General features: G+C 42.3%; 1 protein-coding gene across 1 annotated transcript in view; it reads left to right on the top strand.

Moving 5' to 3' along the window:
- Positions 1 to 14,117, top strand: part of dnah5l (dynein, axonemal, heavy chain 5 like) — a 296,635-nt gene that overhangs the window by 120,099 nt on the left and 162,419 nt on the right. The window contains exons 44-50 of the mRNA XM_063042366.1: positions 138 to 272; positions 4,142 to 4,331; positions 4,631 to 4,848; positions 5,221 to 5,532; positions 5,920 to 6,009; positions 6,099 to 6,335; positions 7,865 to 8,032. Of these exons, the coding sequence (XP_062898436.1) occupies positions 138 to 272; positions 4,142 to 4,331; positions 4,631 to 4,848; positions 5,221 to 5,532; positions 5,920 to 6,009; positions 6,099 to 6,335; positions 7,865 to 8,032 (1,350 nt within the window). The remainder of the gene's footprint in view (positions 1 to 137; positions 273 to 4,141; positions 4,332 to 4,630; positions 4,849 to 5,220; positions 5,533 to 5,919; positions 6,010 to 6,098; positions 6,336 to 7,864; positions 8,033 to 14,117) is intronic.

Here is a 14,117-nt window from a genome sequence, read left to right on the forward strand (position 1 = left end):
TTGACAGTAATGAAATTAATGGTATTTCACAAGATGGTAACTTGTATTCTGGTTATTGTCTAACTTCTACAACATATTAACATTTGCTATTGTTTGTTGCATGACAATGTTATTTAATTATTATCAAATATTGGCAGGTGCATTATGACTTTGGTTTGCGTAACATTTTGTCTGTGCTGAGGACCCTGGGTGCTGTTAAGAGATCAAACCCAAGTGAACCTGAGAAGACAGTTGTCATGAGAGTTCTGCGGGACATGAATCTTTCTAAACTGGTATGTACTGTGAAACTGTATTGTCACATCTTGAAAGAACAGATTTTCATACCGATTCATTGATTTTAATTGCACTGTTAACATCATGTAGACCTGATCAATATATGAGCATTATTCACTTCCCATTAAGGACTGCCTCAATATAAAATATAAAAGGATATATTTAATGTTATTTGTCCATTATATTCTGTCCTAAAGCAACTCTAAATTCAAACCCCACACCTCAATTTTGATTTCCTATTGCCTCCTTGGGATCTTTACCTGCAACTTATCACTTCCAAAATCCTCTTTTACCAAAAATGAAGATGGTCATTTCTCCTTTATCTGTATCAAAGGCATATAGAGTAATAGAGCACAGAAAGAGGCTATTCTGAATTCGGCCATTCAAAATGTTAAAATCTCTTATTATTCCTCAATGTCTCTTCAGTTTTTTTCTCCTTCAACTAGTCACTCAGTTTCCTTTCAAAAATTACAGTAAACCTCTTTCCAAAGAGGCAATGTCCTCTAAAACTTAATCGCTAGTCACATAAGAAAAATTATTTGTGATTCTTAAATCAATGAATTCTGGATATAGATTCTTCTGATACTGGAAATTATCTATGATGTAAAGAAAATCTTTAAATTTATTTGAAGCATGTGTTAGAAAGCTTAGTACAGTTCGTTGTATTTTAGAATGGATAATTTCTTACCTATTATTTTGTTGTTAGTGATGGTGAACTGTGTACATACATCTATTGATGCTTCTGGACACATCTTCAGTGATGTTCCTGGAATCATTGGGTGTTTCGGGTCTTTCAACATCATACAACTTCCTCCAGGTGACCCAGCCGAGGCTGATCAGATCCCAGCTTGTGTCCAGATGGCTAGCTACTTATGACTCCCTGGCTCCCCTCTTTTGAGCCACAGCCATCTTGAGGCCCTCTCTGCCGCATCGGTGGTACTGCGGATGGCACTCCTCTTCCTCTCTCCCTTGATTCCCAAAATGCTGAAGGCTCTAACTAAAGAATGGGCTACGAATCCCCTACAACCAACCTCCACTGGGAGACACCTTGCTCTCCATCCAGCCTGCTGACAGTTGCTGACCAGTCCTGCGTACTTGGAGAGCTTCCTTTCAAAGGCCTCTTCCAAGCTATCTTCCCATGGGACTGTCAGCTCCAGCAGCACCACTTGCTTAGTAGACTCAGACACTAGGACAATGTCTGGTCGCAGGGTGGTGGCTGCGATATGGTTGGGGAACTTCAGCTGCCCTTTGAGGTCCACCAACAGCTGCCAGTCCCTTGCAGAGGTCAGAACGCCTACAGATGTTCTTTTGGCAGGTATTGGGTGCTCCCCAGCTCTGACAAAGGCAATGGTCTGCTTGGAGGGTTGGGACTGCTTCGTCCACTCAACTCCTGCACTGACGGCTTCAGCGATGGTCTTTAGGACCTGATCATGCCTCCACCTGTACCGTCCCTCACCAAGTGCCCTTGCGCAGCTGCTGAGGATGTGCTCCAGGGTTCCTCGCTTGGAGCACAGTGGGCATGCAGATGACTCTGCCTTGCCCCATGTGTGCAGGTTTGATGAGCTTGGAAGCACATCGTACACTGCCTGGATGAGAAATTGGATGCGGTGTGGTTCGGCTTTCCAACAATCAGCCCAGGTCACTTTCCTCTCAACCGCATTCTCCCATCTTGTCCAAGCTCCCTGTTGCTTCATTCCCACCACCTTGCAGGCTCTCACCTCCTCCACGACTGCTCTCACCTCCTTCTGAACTAGACAACACCTTTCCTTCCCTCTGGTGTCCATTTGGGGAGTTGGAAAGGATCCTAGCCCAGCTCGGCCTCGTGTGACCACTCCCACCAGCCTCCTGTGACACAGCCTCGCCTCTGCCTCCTGAACAGCTTCCTCTGTCCTCCACTTCCTGCCAGTACTTACTTGGATCCCTGCTCTAGCCACCTTCGGGTCACTTGAGTCCCTATACTGTAGCACTCCTCTGGCTCTTGTTACCTTGAATTCTTCCTCCAAGGATTTGAAGGGCAGTTGCAGTTTGTTGTGGTGTCCATAGAGTGCGATGCTGCTCAGGCTCTTTGGCAGCCCCAGCCATCTCCCGAGGTGGTTGCTAACCCTCCTCTCTAAGGTTTCGACTGTCGAGATTGGAACTGCATAGACAGGGAGGGGCCACAGGATTCTGGGAAGAATGCCATGCTGATACACCTAGGCTTCAAACTTCCCAGGTAGGCCAGACTTGCCCATAGATTTCAGCCAGCCATCCAACTTGGTGCAGGTTGCCTGAATGGATGTTGTGTCCCTTAAAGAGCTGTCAAAAACTTTGCCTAAGCTCTTGACTGGCTTTTCTGTGATGGTTGGGATGGCTGTGCCTGCGATGCTGAACCGGAACTTGTTCTCCACCTTCCCTTTCCTCAGCACCATCGATCTTAATTTGGCAGGTTTGAAACGCATCTGGGCCCACTCCACCAGCTTTTTGAGCCCTTGCAGAATCCTCCGGCAGCCTGGGACTGATTCTGTGGTGACTGCGAGGTCATCCATGAATGCCCTGATAGGTGGTTGCCGTTGAGCAAAACTCATTCTGGGCCCTCTGCACTCTGGTTCAGCAGACTTAGTGAGCATGTTCATGGCTAGGGAGAACAGTGTCACTGAGATAGTGCACCCTGTGATGATGCCGATCTCCACCTTGTGCCAGGTTGTTGTAATTGCTCCTGAAGAGACCCTCATCCTGAAGTTGCTGTAATAATCAGCGATAAGGTCTCTGATTCTGCTGGGGACGTGATATTTGGTCAGTGTGAGCTGCACCAGCTTGTGTGGAATAGAGCCATATGCATTTGCCAGGTCGAGCCACAACACTGACAGGTTGCCCTTGTTCTCTCTGGCCTCCCTGATGAACTGTGTCACCACACCGATGTGCTCCAGACAGCTCGGCATCCCTGAAATGCCACCCTTCTGGACTGATGTATCAATATAGGTGTTCTTTGCTAGGTAGGTGCACAGCCGGTTAGAAACTGCACTGAAGAAGATCCTCGCCTTGACACACAGCAGGGAGATGATGCGAAACTGATCTATCTGGGTGGCATTTTCCTCCTTCAGGATCCACACCCCTTCAGCCACTCTCCACTGTTCTGGGATCTTCCCCCTTCTCCAGAAGATTCTCAGGATCTTCCACAGATGCAGCAGGAGTTTGGGGCAGTTCTTGTACACTTTGTACGAGGTGTTGCTTGGTCCTGGAGCCGAGCTTGCCCTTGCGTTGCGGATGTCCTCTCTGACTTTCTTTAGTTGCAGCTCTGACATGTCGAACTGCACATCCGGTGCAGGTGGGTCTATTAGGATGTCGCACTCTCCCAACTCCTGCTCTCTTTCAGGATCATTATATGTCTTCTTCAGATGTTGGTCTATGTCTTCCTGCGAGCAGGCCAGTCTCCCACTGCGCTTCTCCCCCAGCAACTCCTTGGTGAACTTGAAGGGGTTGGCAAAAAAGCCGAGAAACTCAGACGAATAGGAAATAATGTTCTAGGGGTACAAATCTCATTTCTGGGTATCTCTTTGCACTTTTGTATGAAGTGCCATAGCTCTATTCATTTATTAGCTACTTGTATGCAGGCCCAGCTAAACACTGGATCATCAGAATGCTGTGTTTGTGTGTAGTTTCGTTCCTTCTGGAGTCCTAAGAGCAAACTGCATAATAATGTGTTGAAAATCTCTCCCGTTGTAATTATATTGTTTGTTCTATTTCAGCTACTTTACACAATTAGTAAATAATGATCAGAATCTCTCCTTTGGAAATTTATCCCTCCAAGCTCTTCATGTATTGCAATTCTGAAAGAACAGATTACGAAGTGAAACCATGCAAAAGTTAAAGAATTTTTATTATGTTTTAGGTGGATGAAGATGAGCCTCTGTTTATGAGTTTAATAAATGATCTGTTTCCTGGGATTACATTGGATAAAGCTGGCTACCCGGAGCTAGAAACGGCCATTGAGAAGCAAACCACAGATGCAGGAATTATCTACCATCCACCTTGGATCCTAAAGCTGATTCAACTCTATGAAACTCAAAGAGTTCGACATGGTAATGAAGCATCTTATTGAATGGTGGACTAAATTTACAATAAATACATAAATTTTCAGCAGTTATTTAACGGATATTTTTATCAGGTTTGATTTATACCTATTATTCTTCTAATAACTTCTTCAAATAACTGGATAGGTACCAGTCCAAATGCAAATACTGTAGATGCTGGAAATATTTAACAAGTCAAGCTTATCTGTGAAAGGTCATTAATCTAAAGTGTCAACAATGTTGACCTTAGTTAAGAGTAGTTTTGTCTGTCTTGTAATACATGGTGTTTTTGTAAAACAAACTGTTAGGTATGATGACTCTCGGTCCTAGCGGTGCGGGGAAAACAAGATGTATCAATACCTTGATGAAAGCTATGACAGACTGTGGAGCACCACACAAAGAAATGCGAATGAATCCAAAAGCAATAACAGCCTCCCAAATGTTTGGTACCTTGGATGTTGCAACAAATGATTGGACAGATGGTATTTTTTCTACTCTCTGGAGGAAAACATTGAAAGCAAAGAAGGTATGTTAATGATTCTATTCAAGTGCAATTAATTTTTGTATATGTAAGTAAGCAACATATGCTTATTGAGTTAAAAGTTCATGATGCGTAGCCTCATATGTTATCGAGTTGAAATAGGAATTGTTTATTTTGCGCATATCTGGTTGAAATTAGCTCTAGATGAACCAAAGCAATTACATTTATAACAAAATAGTAATGTATAACAAAAACAATGAAACCTACAAAAAACAAGGAAGGAGCTTTTTGAAAATTTGGTATTAACAGTGACAAGATTTTTATGGATACATATAAAGGTAGATGTATAATTGCTAACTTTTCTTTAACACTGGTAAAATTTCAGCTGATGTATTATATTACATACTTGTCTTGCAGGGAGAACACATTTGGATAGTACTGGACGGACCTGTGGATGCCATTTGGATTGAGAACCTTAACTCCGTTTTAGATGATAACAAAACTCTTACACTAGCGAATGGTGATCGCATCCCAATGGCACCAAACTGTAAAATTGTTTTTGAACCCCATAACATTGACAATGCCTCTCCAGCCACTGTATCCCGAAATGGCATGGTGTTTATGAGTTCTTCAGTGCTAGACTGGAGACCTGTACTTAAAGCATGGCTTCAAAAATTGCCCAAAGCACTATCTGAACAACTTTGGAACTGTTTTGATAATGTTTTCCAGGTATTTATAGTTCTATTTTTGATTATGTTTAGCTTTACTAATATTTCACAGCAATTAAAACGTTACCATTTTTAGTTATTGATGTGCTTGCCTTCAATTTTTGGTAATGGATTTTCAGCTATTTGTTTTAATATTTATTTTTGTGAATGATTGGACTTCTGACTCTAGCTGTGGTGGAACTCTGTGGTGTGTGATCCAAAGGTTCTCCTTGTTTTTAGTTCTGCTCACTAGCATCTAACTTTAATTTGTGACAGCGTATAATAAAAATTCAAATACTCTTTGCTGAAAATTATTAATAATGTGAATTTGAGTTTGTAGTACATTTTTGTCATAGCACTTGGTGCACTTTTAATTATACATTTTAATGTTTGATTTGGTCTTCTAAAGGATTTAATCAGTTTTGTCTTCACCGCTGTGTCACCGAAGATGCAACTTCTGGAATGTATGTACATTAAACAAGCCATTGACCTTCTGCAGGTAATGCAATGGTGAAATAATGTAAGAGTATTTATTTGTCTCATTAAAGATTTCATACCGAGTAAACCATACAACTCAACTTCTTTTAGGGCCTGTTGCCAGAAACTGAAGACAAGCAGCCTAGCCCTGAGCAGGTGGAACGGTTATTCATTTTTGCTGTTATGTGGTCTATTGGAGCGCTTCTGGAATTGGATGACAGAGCTAAAATGGAAAGTTTTCTGCGGAATCACGCTGCACCTCTGCAGCTTCCAGTGACTGAAGAAGAAGAAACAATCTTTGAATTTGTTGTTAGTGCTGATGGTCATTGGGAGCACTGGTCAAAGAGGGTGTGTATTTTGCCACAAAAATAATTAAGGTATCTCTTGTCAGTGTTATTGATCAATAGGCTGATGCCTCGAGAGAAGGTAACTTCCTATCCACTTAATAAATGGAGGAGGAATATTTGTAACCAAGATGAATATAATGCTTTTATAAAATTTTCAGAAAGTGCATCTGAGGTGGAAACAGAATAGGCATCACAAAGCAAGTGCAAGCTATGGTCACTTGAAACTGTCACCAGGAAAAATGATGAGTCCTTAATAAATGCAACACACACAAAATGCTGGAGGAACTCAGCAGGCCAGGTAGCATCTATGGAAAAGAGTATAGTTGACGTTTTGGGCCAAGACCCTTCAGAGGACTCCACTCCTGCTAAAGGGTCTCGGCCCAAAACATCAGCTGTATCTTTTCCATAAATGCTGCCTGGCCTGCTGAGTTCCTCCAGCATTTTGTATGTGTTGCTTGGATTTCCAGCATCTGCAGATTTTCTTGTGTTTGTGAGTCCTTAATAAATTTCTGTTTCGTCCTTACTGTGATTGATGAGTACCTACCTGGGCAAAAAGTGGTTTGTGAAGTACTAGTTACCAAGTAACTACCATAAACATTCTCCTGTCCCCTTCTATGCTAACCTTTTCTTTAAAATTTTATCAAATGTTTTATACACTTTGCCCTTTTCCCCAGTTTTGCTTTAACATTTCCAAGTTACTTATATTATTTCCTTACAATAATGCAATGTAATCATGTGACAGAAAACTTCTTTGAAAGCCTATTAATTTAGAAGTTTTTGGATTCTTCTCCAGAAGAGTGACAGTTTAAATGGGTAACAGTGATATAGATCAGATGGAGGCATATACCTGCATGATTTAATTTGTGATATCTTTGGCTCAACAGCTGAGTAATTTTATCTTAACTTTCCAAGGACTTGCAATTTGCAAAATAATCAAAATAAAATTTACTTTCATGCATACAAACATATGCAATATAAGATAGTCATTTAGCAACTTAATATTTAATGCTACTAGGTTTTTGTTAGAATAAATTAATTGTGCATATAATGAATTCTGCATTGAAGAGTTATGTGCTAATAATGCTGTCATAACAGCTTTTGTATAGTGAGATGTAAATGACAAAATATTCCCTTTGGAAACTACTGCACTGTCAGGTTTTTAAATTATTTCAGTTGCACTATGCCCTTTAATATGAAGCTGATTCTTATAATTTAACATTGTGAAGCATTTTGCTGATTATAATCGTGAAGACTGCTACTTTTTTATTTTTAAAGTATAAGTAAATGCTACAAATTGTGAAGGTTGACATGCATAGGGATTCTTAGTATCTGAGTGATGGAAATCTGACCTAATTGGCTTCAAATAAAATCTTATGGTTGATCCAAATAGGATGTATTTTTTTTAGTTTCATTAAAATTTTCTGATTCAAATTTGCAGTTCAGAATATTGAGAAGAGTTGAAATTTAACATTATATCTACATTGTAAATGAAAGTAAAATTGAATGATCTCCTTAAATTCCCATTTTCAGGTGCCTGAATATACATACCCATCGGACTCAGTCCCAGACTATTTATCAATACTTGTACCAAATGTGGACAATATCCGTACCGACTTTCTCATGCACACAGTGATGAAACAGGAAAAGGCTGTATTGCTCATTGGTGAACAGGGAACAGCCAAGACTGTTATGATAAAGGTATGATATTGAATCTCAACACAAATAAAAATAAGAACAATAAAACATTAGGTAAATGCTATAAAAAGAAGTTAATATTTGCCAATGGAATCCACTTATTTAACCTCGTACAAGATTAATATAATTAGTTTAAGAGATTTAAGTTCACTAGATTCTAATTTTTAAATTAGAAGGAAGGACAGGGATAGGAATATAAGACAACCTTAGATATCCAGAGAGGTGGTGAATTTAGTCAACAAGAAAAGAGAGAAGTATGTAAAGCTTGGGAAGTCGGGATCAAACAAAGCTTATGTATAAAGAAGCCAGACAAGAACTAAAGAAAGGAATTAGAAAAGCCAGGAGGGGCCATGAAAAGTCCTTAGCAAGTAGGATTAAGGTGAATTCTAAGGCATTCTTTACGTACATCAAGAGGAAAAGGACAACTAAGGAGAGGATGGGACCACACAAGGCTGAAGGGGAGAACATTTGCTTGGATGTAGAGAATGTGAGTTAAGTACTTAATGAGTATTTTGCTTCAGTATTTATCAAGGAAAATGATGTGGAGAACCAGGAGCTCAGCGTTGAGTGTATAAATACACTAGGGCGTTTAGAGGTCAAGGAGGAGGAAGTATTGAGCCTCCTAATAAGTATTAAGGTGGATAAATCCTCAGAGCCTGATAGGATTTACCCAGGTTATTGAAGGAGGCAAGAGGTGAGATTGCTGGGCCCTTGACCAGTGCCTTTGTGCCTTCTCTAGCCACAGGCGAGGTCCCAGAGGACCCTTATTTAAGAATGGAGTAAGAGGCGATCCTAGGAACTACAGACCGGTGAATCTCACCCGTCAGTTGTAGGGAAATTTCTGGAAAAAATTCTTAGGGTTTCTTCGGAAACCAATGGTCTAATTAGGGAGAGCCAGCATGCTTTGTCCATAACAGGTCATGCCTTACCAACTTGATTGAGTTTTTTTACAAGGTGATGAAAGAGATTGATGAGGGTAGGACAGTGGATGCTGTCTACAGGGATTTTAGTAAGCTGTTGACGAAGTCCCTCATGGGAGGTTAATCTAGAAGATTAAGATGCATGGGGTCTGCGGCAAATTGGCTGTTTGGATTCAGAACAGGCTTGCGCATAGAAGATAGTGGTTGAAGGCACTCATTTGAGCTGGAGGTTTGTAATTAGTGGAGTTCTGCAGGGATCTGTGCTGGGACCTCTGCTGTTTGTGAGATATATATATGACCTGAATGAAAATAAAGATGGGTGAGTACATAAATTTGCGGATGATACCGATATTGGTGGTGTTGTGGATAGTGCAGAAGATGGGCGAAGGATACAGCACAATATAGACCAGTTGCAGACGTGCACTGAGAAATGGCAGATGGAGTTTAACCCAGATAAATGTGAGGTATTGCACTTCAGTAGGGCAAATGCAAGGAGACAGGAAGTACACTCTTAAGGGCAAGGTCCTGAAGAGTGTTGCTGAGCAGAGAGATCTTGGGGATCCAAGTTCATAGTTCCCAGAAAGTGGCTACTCAGTTCAGTAAGGTGGTTAGGAAGGCTTATGGAATGGTTGCTTGAGTTCAAAAGTCAGGAGGTTACATTTCAACTTTATAAAATTCTGGTTAGGCCACATCTGGAGTATTGCAGGCAGTTCTGGTTGCCCCGCTATAGGAAGGATGTTGAGGTTTTGGAGAGACTGCAGAAGAGGTTTACCAGGATGCTGCTTGGTTTAGAGGGCATGTGCTAGCAAATGAGGCTGGGCAAATCTGGGTTGTTTTCCCTGGAGTGCACCAGAGGCTGAGGGGAGATCTGATAGAGCTTTACAAGATTATGAGAGGCATAGATAGAGTGGACAGGGAGTATCTGTTTCCCAGGGTTGAGGGCATGCATTGAAGGTGAAAGGAGTAGGCTCAAGGGGGATGTAAAGGGTAAGTTCTTTATTCAGTCATGGATGCTTGGAGTGTACGGCCTGGTATGGTGATAGAGGCAAATACATTAGAGGCTTTTAAGAGACGTTTGGATAGACACATGGATGTAAGGAAGATGGAGGGATATAGACATGGTGTAGATAGAAGGGATCAGTGTTTGGGTGTTTTTGACTTGCTTTTTAGCTGGTTCAGCACAACGTTGTGGGCTGAATGGCCTGTTCCTGTGGTGTACTCTTCTACGTTCTGTGTACTAAATAATATCTTGGTAATCTGTATTCACTTCCCTTGGATTGAGTGTTGTAATATTTAGCAATTTCCCAAGCTGAGATACAGATTATACTCTCAGACAATGTTACAGAGTGATGGACTCATAAATTTATACAGCATAGAAATGGGTCTTTATCCTACCACATCCCGCTACACATATCCTATTTGTGCACATGAGGTCCTATCTTTGTATTCCCTGCCTGCTCATGTGCTGCCTAAAGGTCTCAAAGTGGTGATTGTATCCTTTCCCATCAAATTCCCTTTAAAACTCTTTCTTACCTTCAACCTGTGCACTCCTGTTTCAGATAGACCCACCGTGGGAATAATCATTCTGCCTGTTAAAATTATAGCTCAGTAGTTTAGTGGTCAGCGCTATGCTTTACAATTCGTGTTCAGTACCCGTCACTCTCTGTAATGAGTTAGTCCATTCTCCCTGTGACTGTGGGTGCTCCAGTTTCCTCCCATGTTCCAAACACATATGGGTTAGGGCTGGTAAGTTGTGGACATGCTATGTTGGCACCTGAAGCACGGCGACACATGCAGGCTGCCCCAGCATATTAACAGACTGTGTTGGTTGCTGGCGCAAATGACACAGTTCACTGTATCTTTTGATGTTTCAGTGTACACATGATAAATAAAGCTACTCTTTTATTTTTTCTGCTACTTGTCAGATCAATCCTTGGCCTACTTTGCTCTAGGGAAAACAATTCAACTATCTAATCTCTCCCTGTATGCGTAGCTGTCCATCCCAGACAGCTCTGTAGTGAAGTTCTCTCTCCAGTGTCACATCCTTCTTATATTGTACCAACTAAGGATACATACAAGTGTGGTCTAAGCATAATCTCCCAGCTTTTATATTCTATGCCCAGATTATGGGCAAACATGCCATATGCTGTCACACAAAAAAACTGCTGGAAAACTTAGCAGGTTGGGCAGCATATATATGGAGAGGAATGAACAGTCAGTGCTTCAGGTCAAGTCTTCATCAGGACTGGAAAGGAAGAGGGCAGAACCCGGAATAAAAGGATAGAGGGAGTGGGAGGAGCACAGCAGCAGGTGATGGATGAAAACAGGTGAGGGGGGAAAAGGAAATGATGTGGGAAGCTGGCAGGTGATGGGTGAAAGAGGCAAAGGGTTGAATAAGAAGGAATGTGACAGGAAAGGACTGCGGGCCATGGAATAAAGGGAAAGAGGAGGGGAACCAGAGGGAGGTAGGTGAAGGTGAATGAACAGATGGTGAGGGCAGAGGAAGGGAAAGAGAAGGAGTAAAGGGGTCAAAAGGAATAGAGAAAGCAAAGGTAGGAGTGCATTTGGCCTCAGCATGGCAGTACAGGAAGCTGTGAACAGACATGTCAGTATGGGAATAGGAAGTGGAATTAAAATGGCTGGCCACCAGGACATCCTAGCTGTTGAGGCTGACGAAGCAAAGGTGTTTGATGAAGAGATACCTTAATCACTGGGTTTCTACTTAAAAAATGGTGGATAATCACCCATCCCTGCCGGGTCTCACCAGTGTAGAAGAGGCTACCGTAGGGGCACTGGATACAAGAGATGGGTTTGCAGGTGAAGCACCCCCCTCACCTGGGATGACTGTTTAGGGTTCCAATGGGTAGCGAGGGAGGAGGTGTAGGGGCAAGTGTAACACTTGGCACAGTTGCAGGGATAAGTTCCTAGGAAGGATCGGTGTGGAGGGACTATCAGAATAGGGTGTTTTGGAGAGAATGATCCCTGTGGAAAGAGGAGAGAGGAGAGGCGGAAAGGGCTTCCCTGGTTGTGGGATCCCATTAGAGAAGGCGGAAGCTGCAGAGAATGATGTGTTGGATGGAAAAGCTTATGGGATGGTAGGAGAGTACAAGGAGAACCCAAACCCTGTTATGTTGGATGAGAGAAAATGGGGTGAGGGCAGACTGCGGGAAGTGAAGGAAATGAGGCTGCATTGATAACAGCGGAGGGGAAACCCCATTTTTCTGGAAAAAAGAGGACATCTTGAATGTCCTGGAGTGAAAAACTCCATGATGAGAATAGATGCATTAGAGACAGAGGAATTGAAATAAAGCAATACCATTCTTGCAGGTGACAGGGTGGGAAGGGGTGTAGTCAGAGTAACTGTGGGAATCTAAAAAAAATGATGGATAATCATCTATCACCTGCCAGCTCTTCTCACTTCCCCTGACCTTTTACTCAGGCTTCTGGTCTCTGTTGAAGATGAAGGGTCTTGTCCCAGAATGTCAACTGTTCACTTTGCTCCAAGAATGCTGCCTGACCTGCTGAATTCCTCCAGCATTCTGTGCTGTTGCTCTAGATTATGAGCATCTGCTGTTTCTCTTGCATCTTATGTCTTATGCTTTGTTCACCACCCTATGTACATGTCTTGTCACTTTTAGGGATCTATAGACTTGAACCCCGAGGTCCCACTGATCATCAACATACTGTCATGTCCTACCATTAACTGTCTATATCCTACTCTACTTGGCTTCCCAAAATGCATCTCCTCACACTTGTTGGGATTAAATTCCATATGTCAGTGCTCCACTCAACTTTCCATCTCATATGAACTTGGACAACCTTCCTTGTTATCCACAGCACTGTATAGTGTTGAATGATTTTACAGGTTCTTGAATCTATCATCATTTGGTTATTTTGAAGCATTTAGTCTTAAAGATGCATTTCAATTGGTTTATTCAATAGGTACATTTAATGTCAGAGAAATGTATACAATATACATTGCAAAATTCTTTTTCTTAGCAAACATCCACGAAAACAGAGGAGTGCCCCAAGAATGAATGACAGTTAAATGTTAGAACCCCAAAGCCCCCCCCAGTTCCCCAACTTCCCACGCATAAGCAGCAGCAAAGCAACAATCCCCTCCCCTCCCCTCCCCTCACCCACCAGCAAAAAAAGCAGCGGCACCCCCCCAACAGAGCACTCAAGCATGCGGCAAAACATCAATAAGGACACAGACTTGCAGTACCCCAAAGACTACTCGTTCACCCGGTAATTCGACATACCACAGGCTCTCTCCCTCCCTAATAAGGGAAAAAGAGGTGTCCCTATTTCACAGCGAGAGGGGAGACATAATGAAACAACTCACTGATTTATGGTGTTAAAAGTCTGTTGCGTCGCTTTTTCCGAAATCTGTGCCCAGAGATCTCGGGTCTCTGGACGCACAGCCAGCAGCCAGTTCGCTGCTTTCAATCTTCAGTGTACTTCCACAACACACCAGTTTTCTGCGGCGGCACCGACCTCGAATCTGCCCGGCTCCAGAGCCATGAAAATCCAGCATCCCGAAGGCACGCTAGGCTTCTAGGCCACGTCCTTGGCATATCGAAAAATAGCCGGTCCTGAGGCCCTGAGAGTGGGTCCCGTTCCCGCAAAGAACTGAATTCAGCGTGTAACTCCAGGTCTGGATCTTCAAAAGAACCTTGGAAAGGGGAAAAAAGAGATACTAAAGATAGAAATAGAGCTGTTTCCGAAGATGCAAGCAAAGGAGTTGCCCTTAGGCACCATCATCCCTAAGCTCTGCCCTCCATCAATACACTTATTATCATCACCATCATCATCAGGTGCCATGCCCAGTTTGAGCTTTGACTGCCATGGCTCACACACTCCTGTTTCAGGTCAGGTGGATCAATTCATTGGTATTCATTTTCAATTCTCTGGCTGCTGTCTCCATCATCATTTGTCTTTGCCTTCCTCTTGCTTTCTTCCCTTCAATCTTTCCCATAATTACCATGCATTCTAACTCCTCTTTCCTAATCACATGTCTAATGAAGTTACGTTGCCTTTTCACGATCTCATACATTATTTCTCTTTTTGTGTTTGCTCTGTTCATGACATCCTCGTTAGACATTCATTTCGTCCATGATATTCTTTGCATCCTCCTCAAAAATGACACCTCTGCTGCTACAATTTCC

Source organism: Mobula hypostoma, chromosome 3 (genome assembly GCF_963921235.1).
Source record: "Mobula hypostoma chromosome 3, sMobHyp1.1, whole genome shotgun sequence".
Taxonomy (NCBI): Eukaryota; Metazoa; Chordata; class Chondrichthyes; order Myliobatiformes; family Myliobatidae; genus Mobula; species Mobula hypostoma.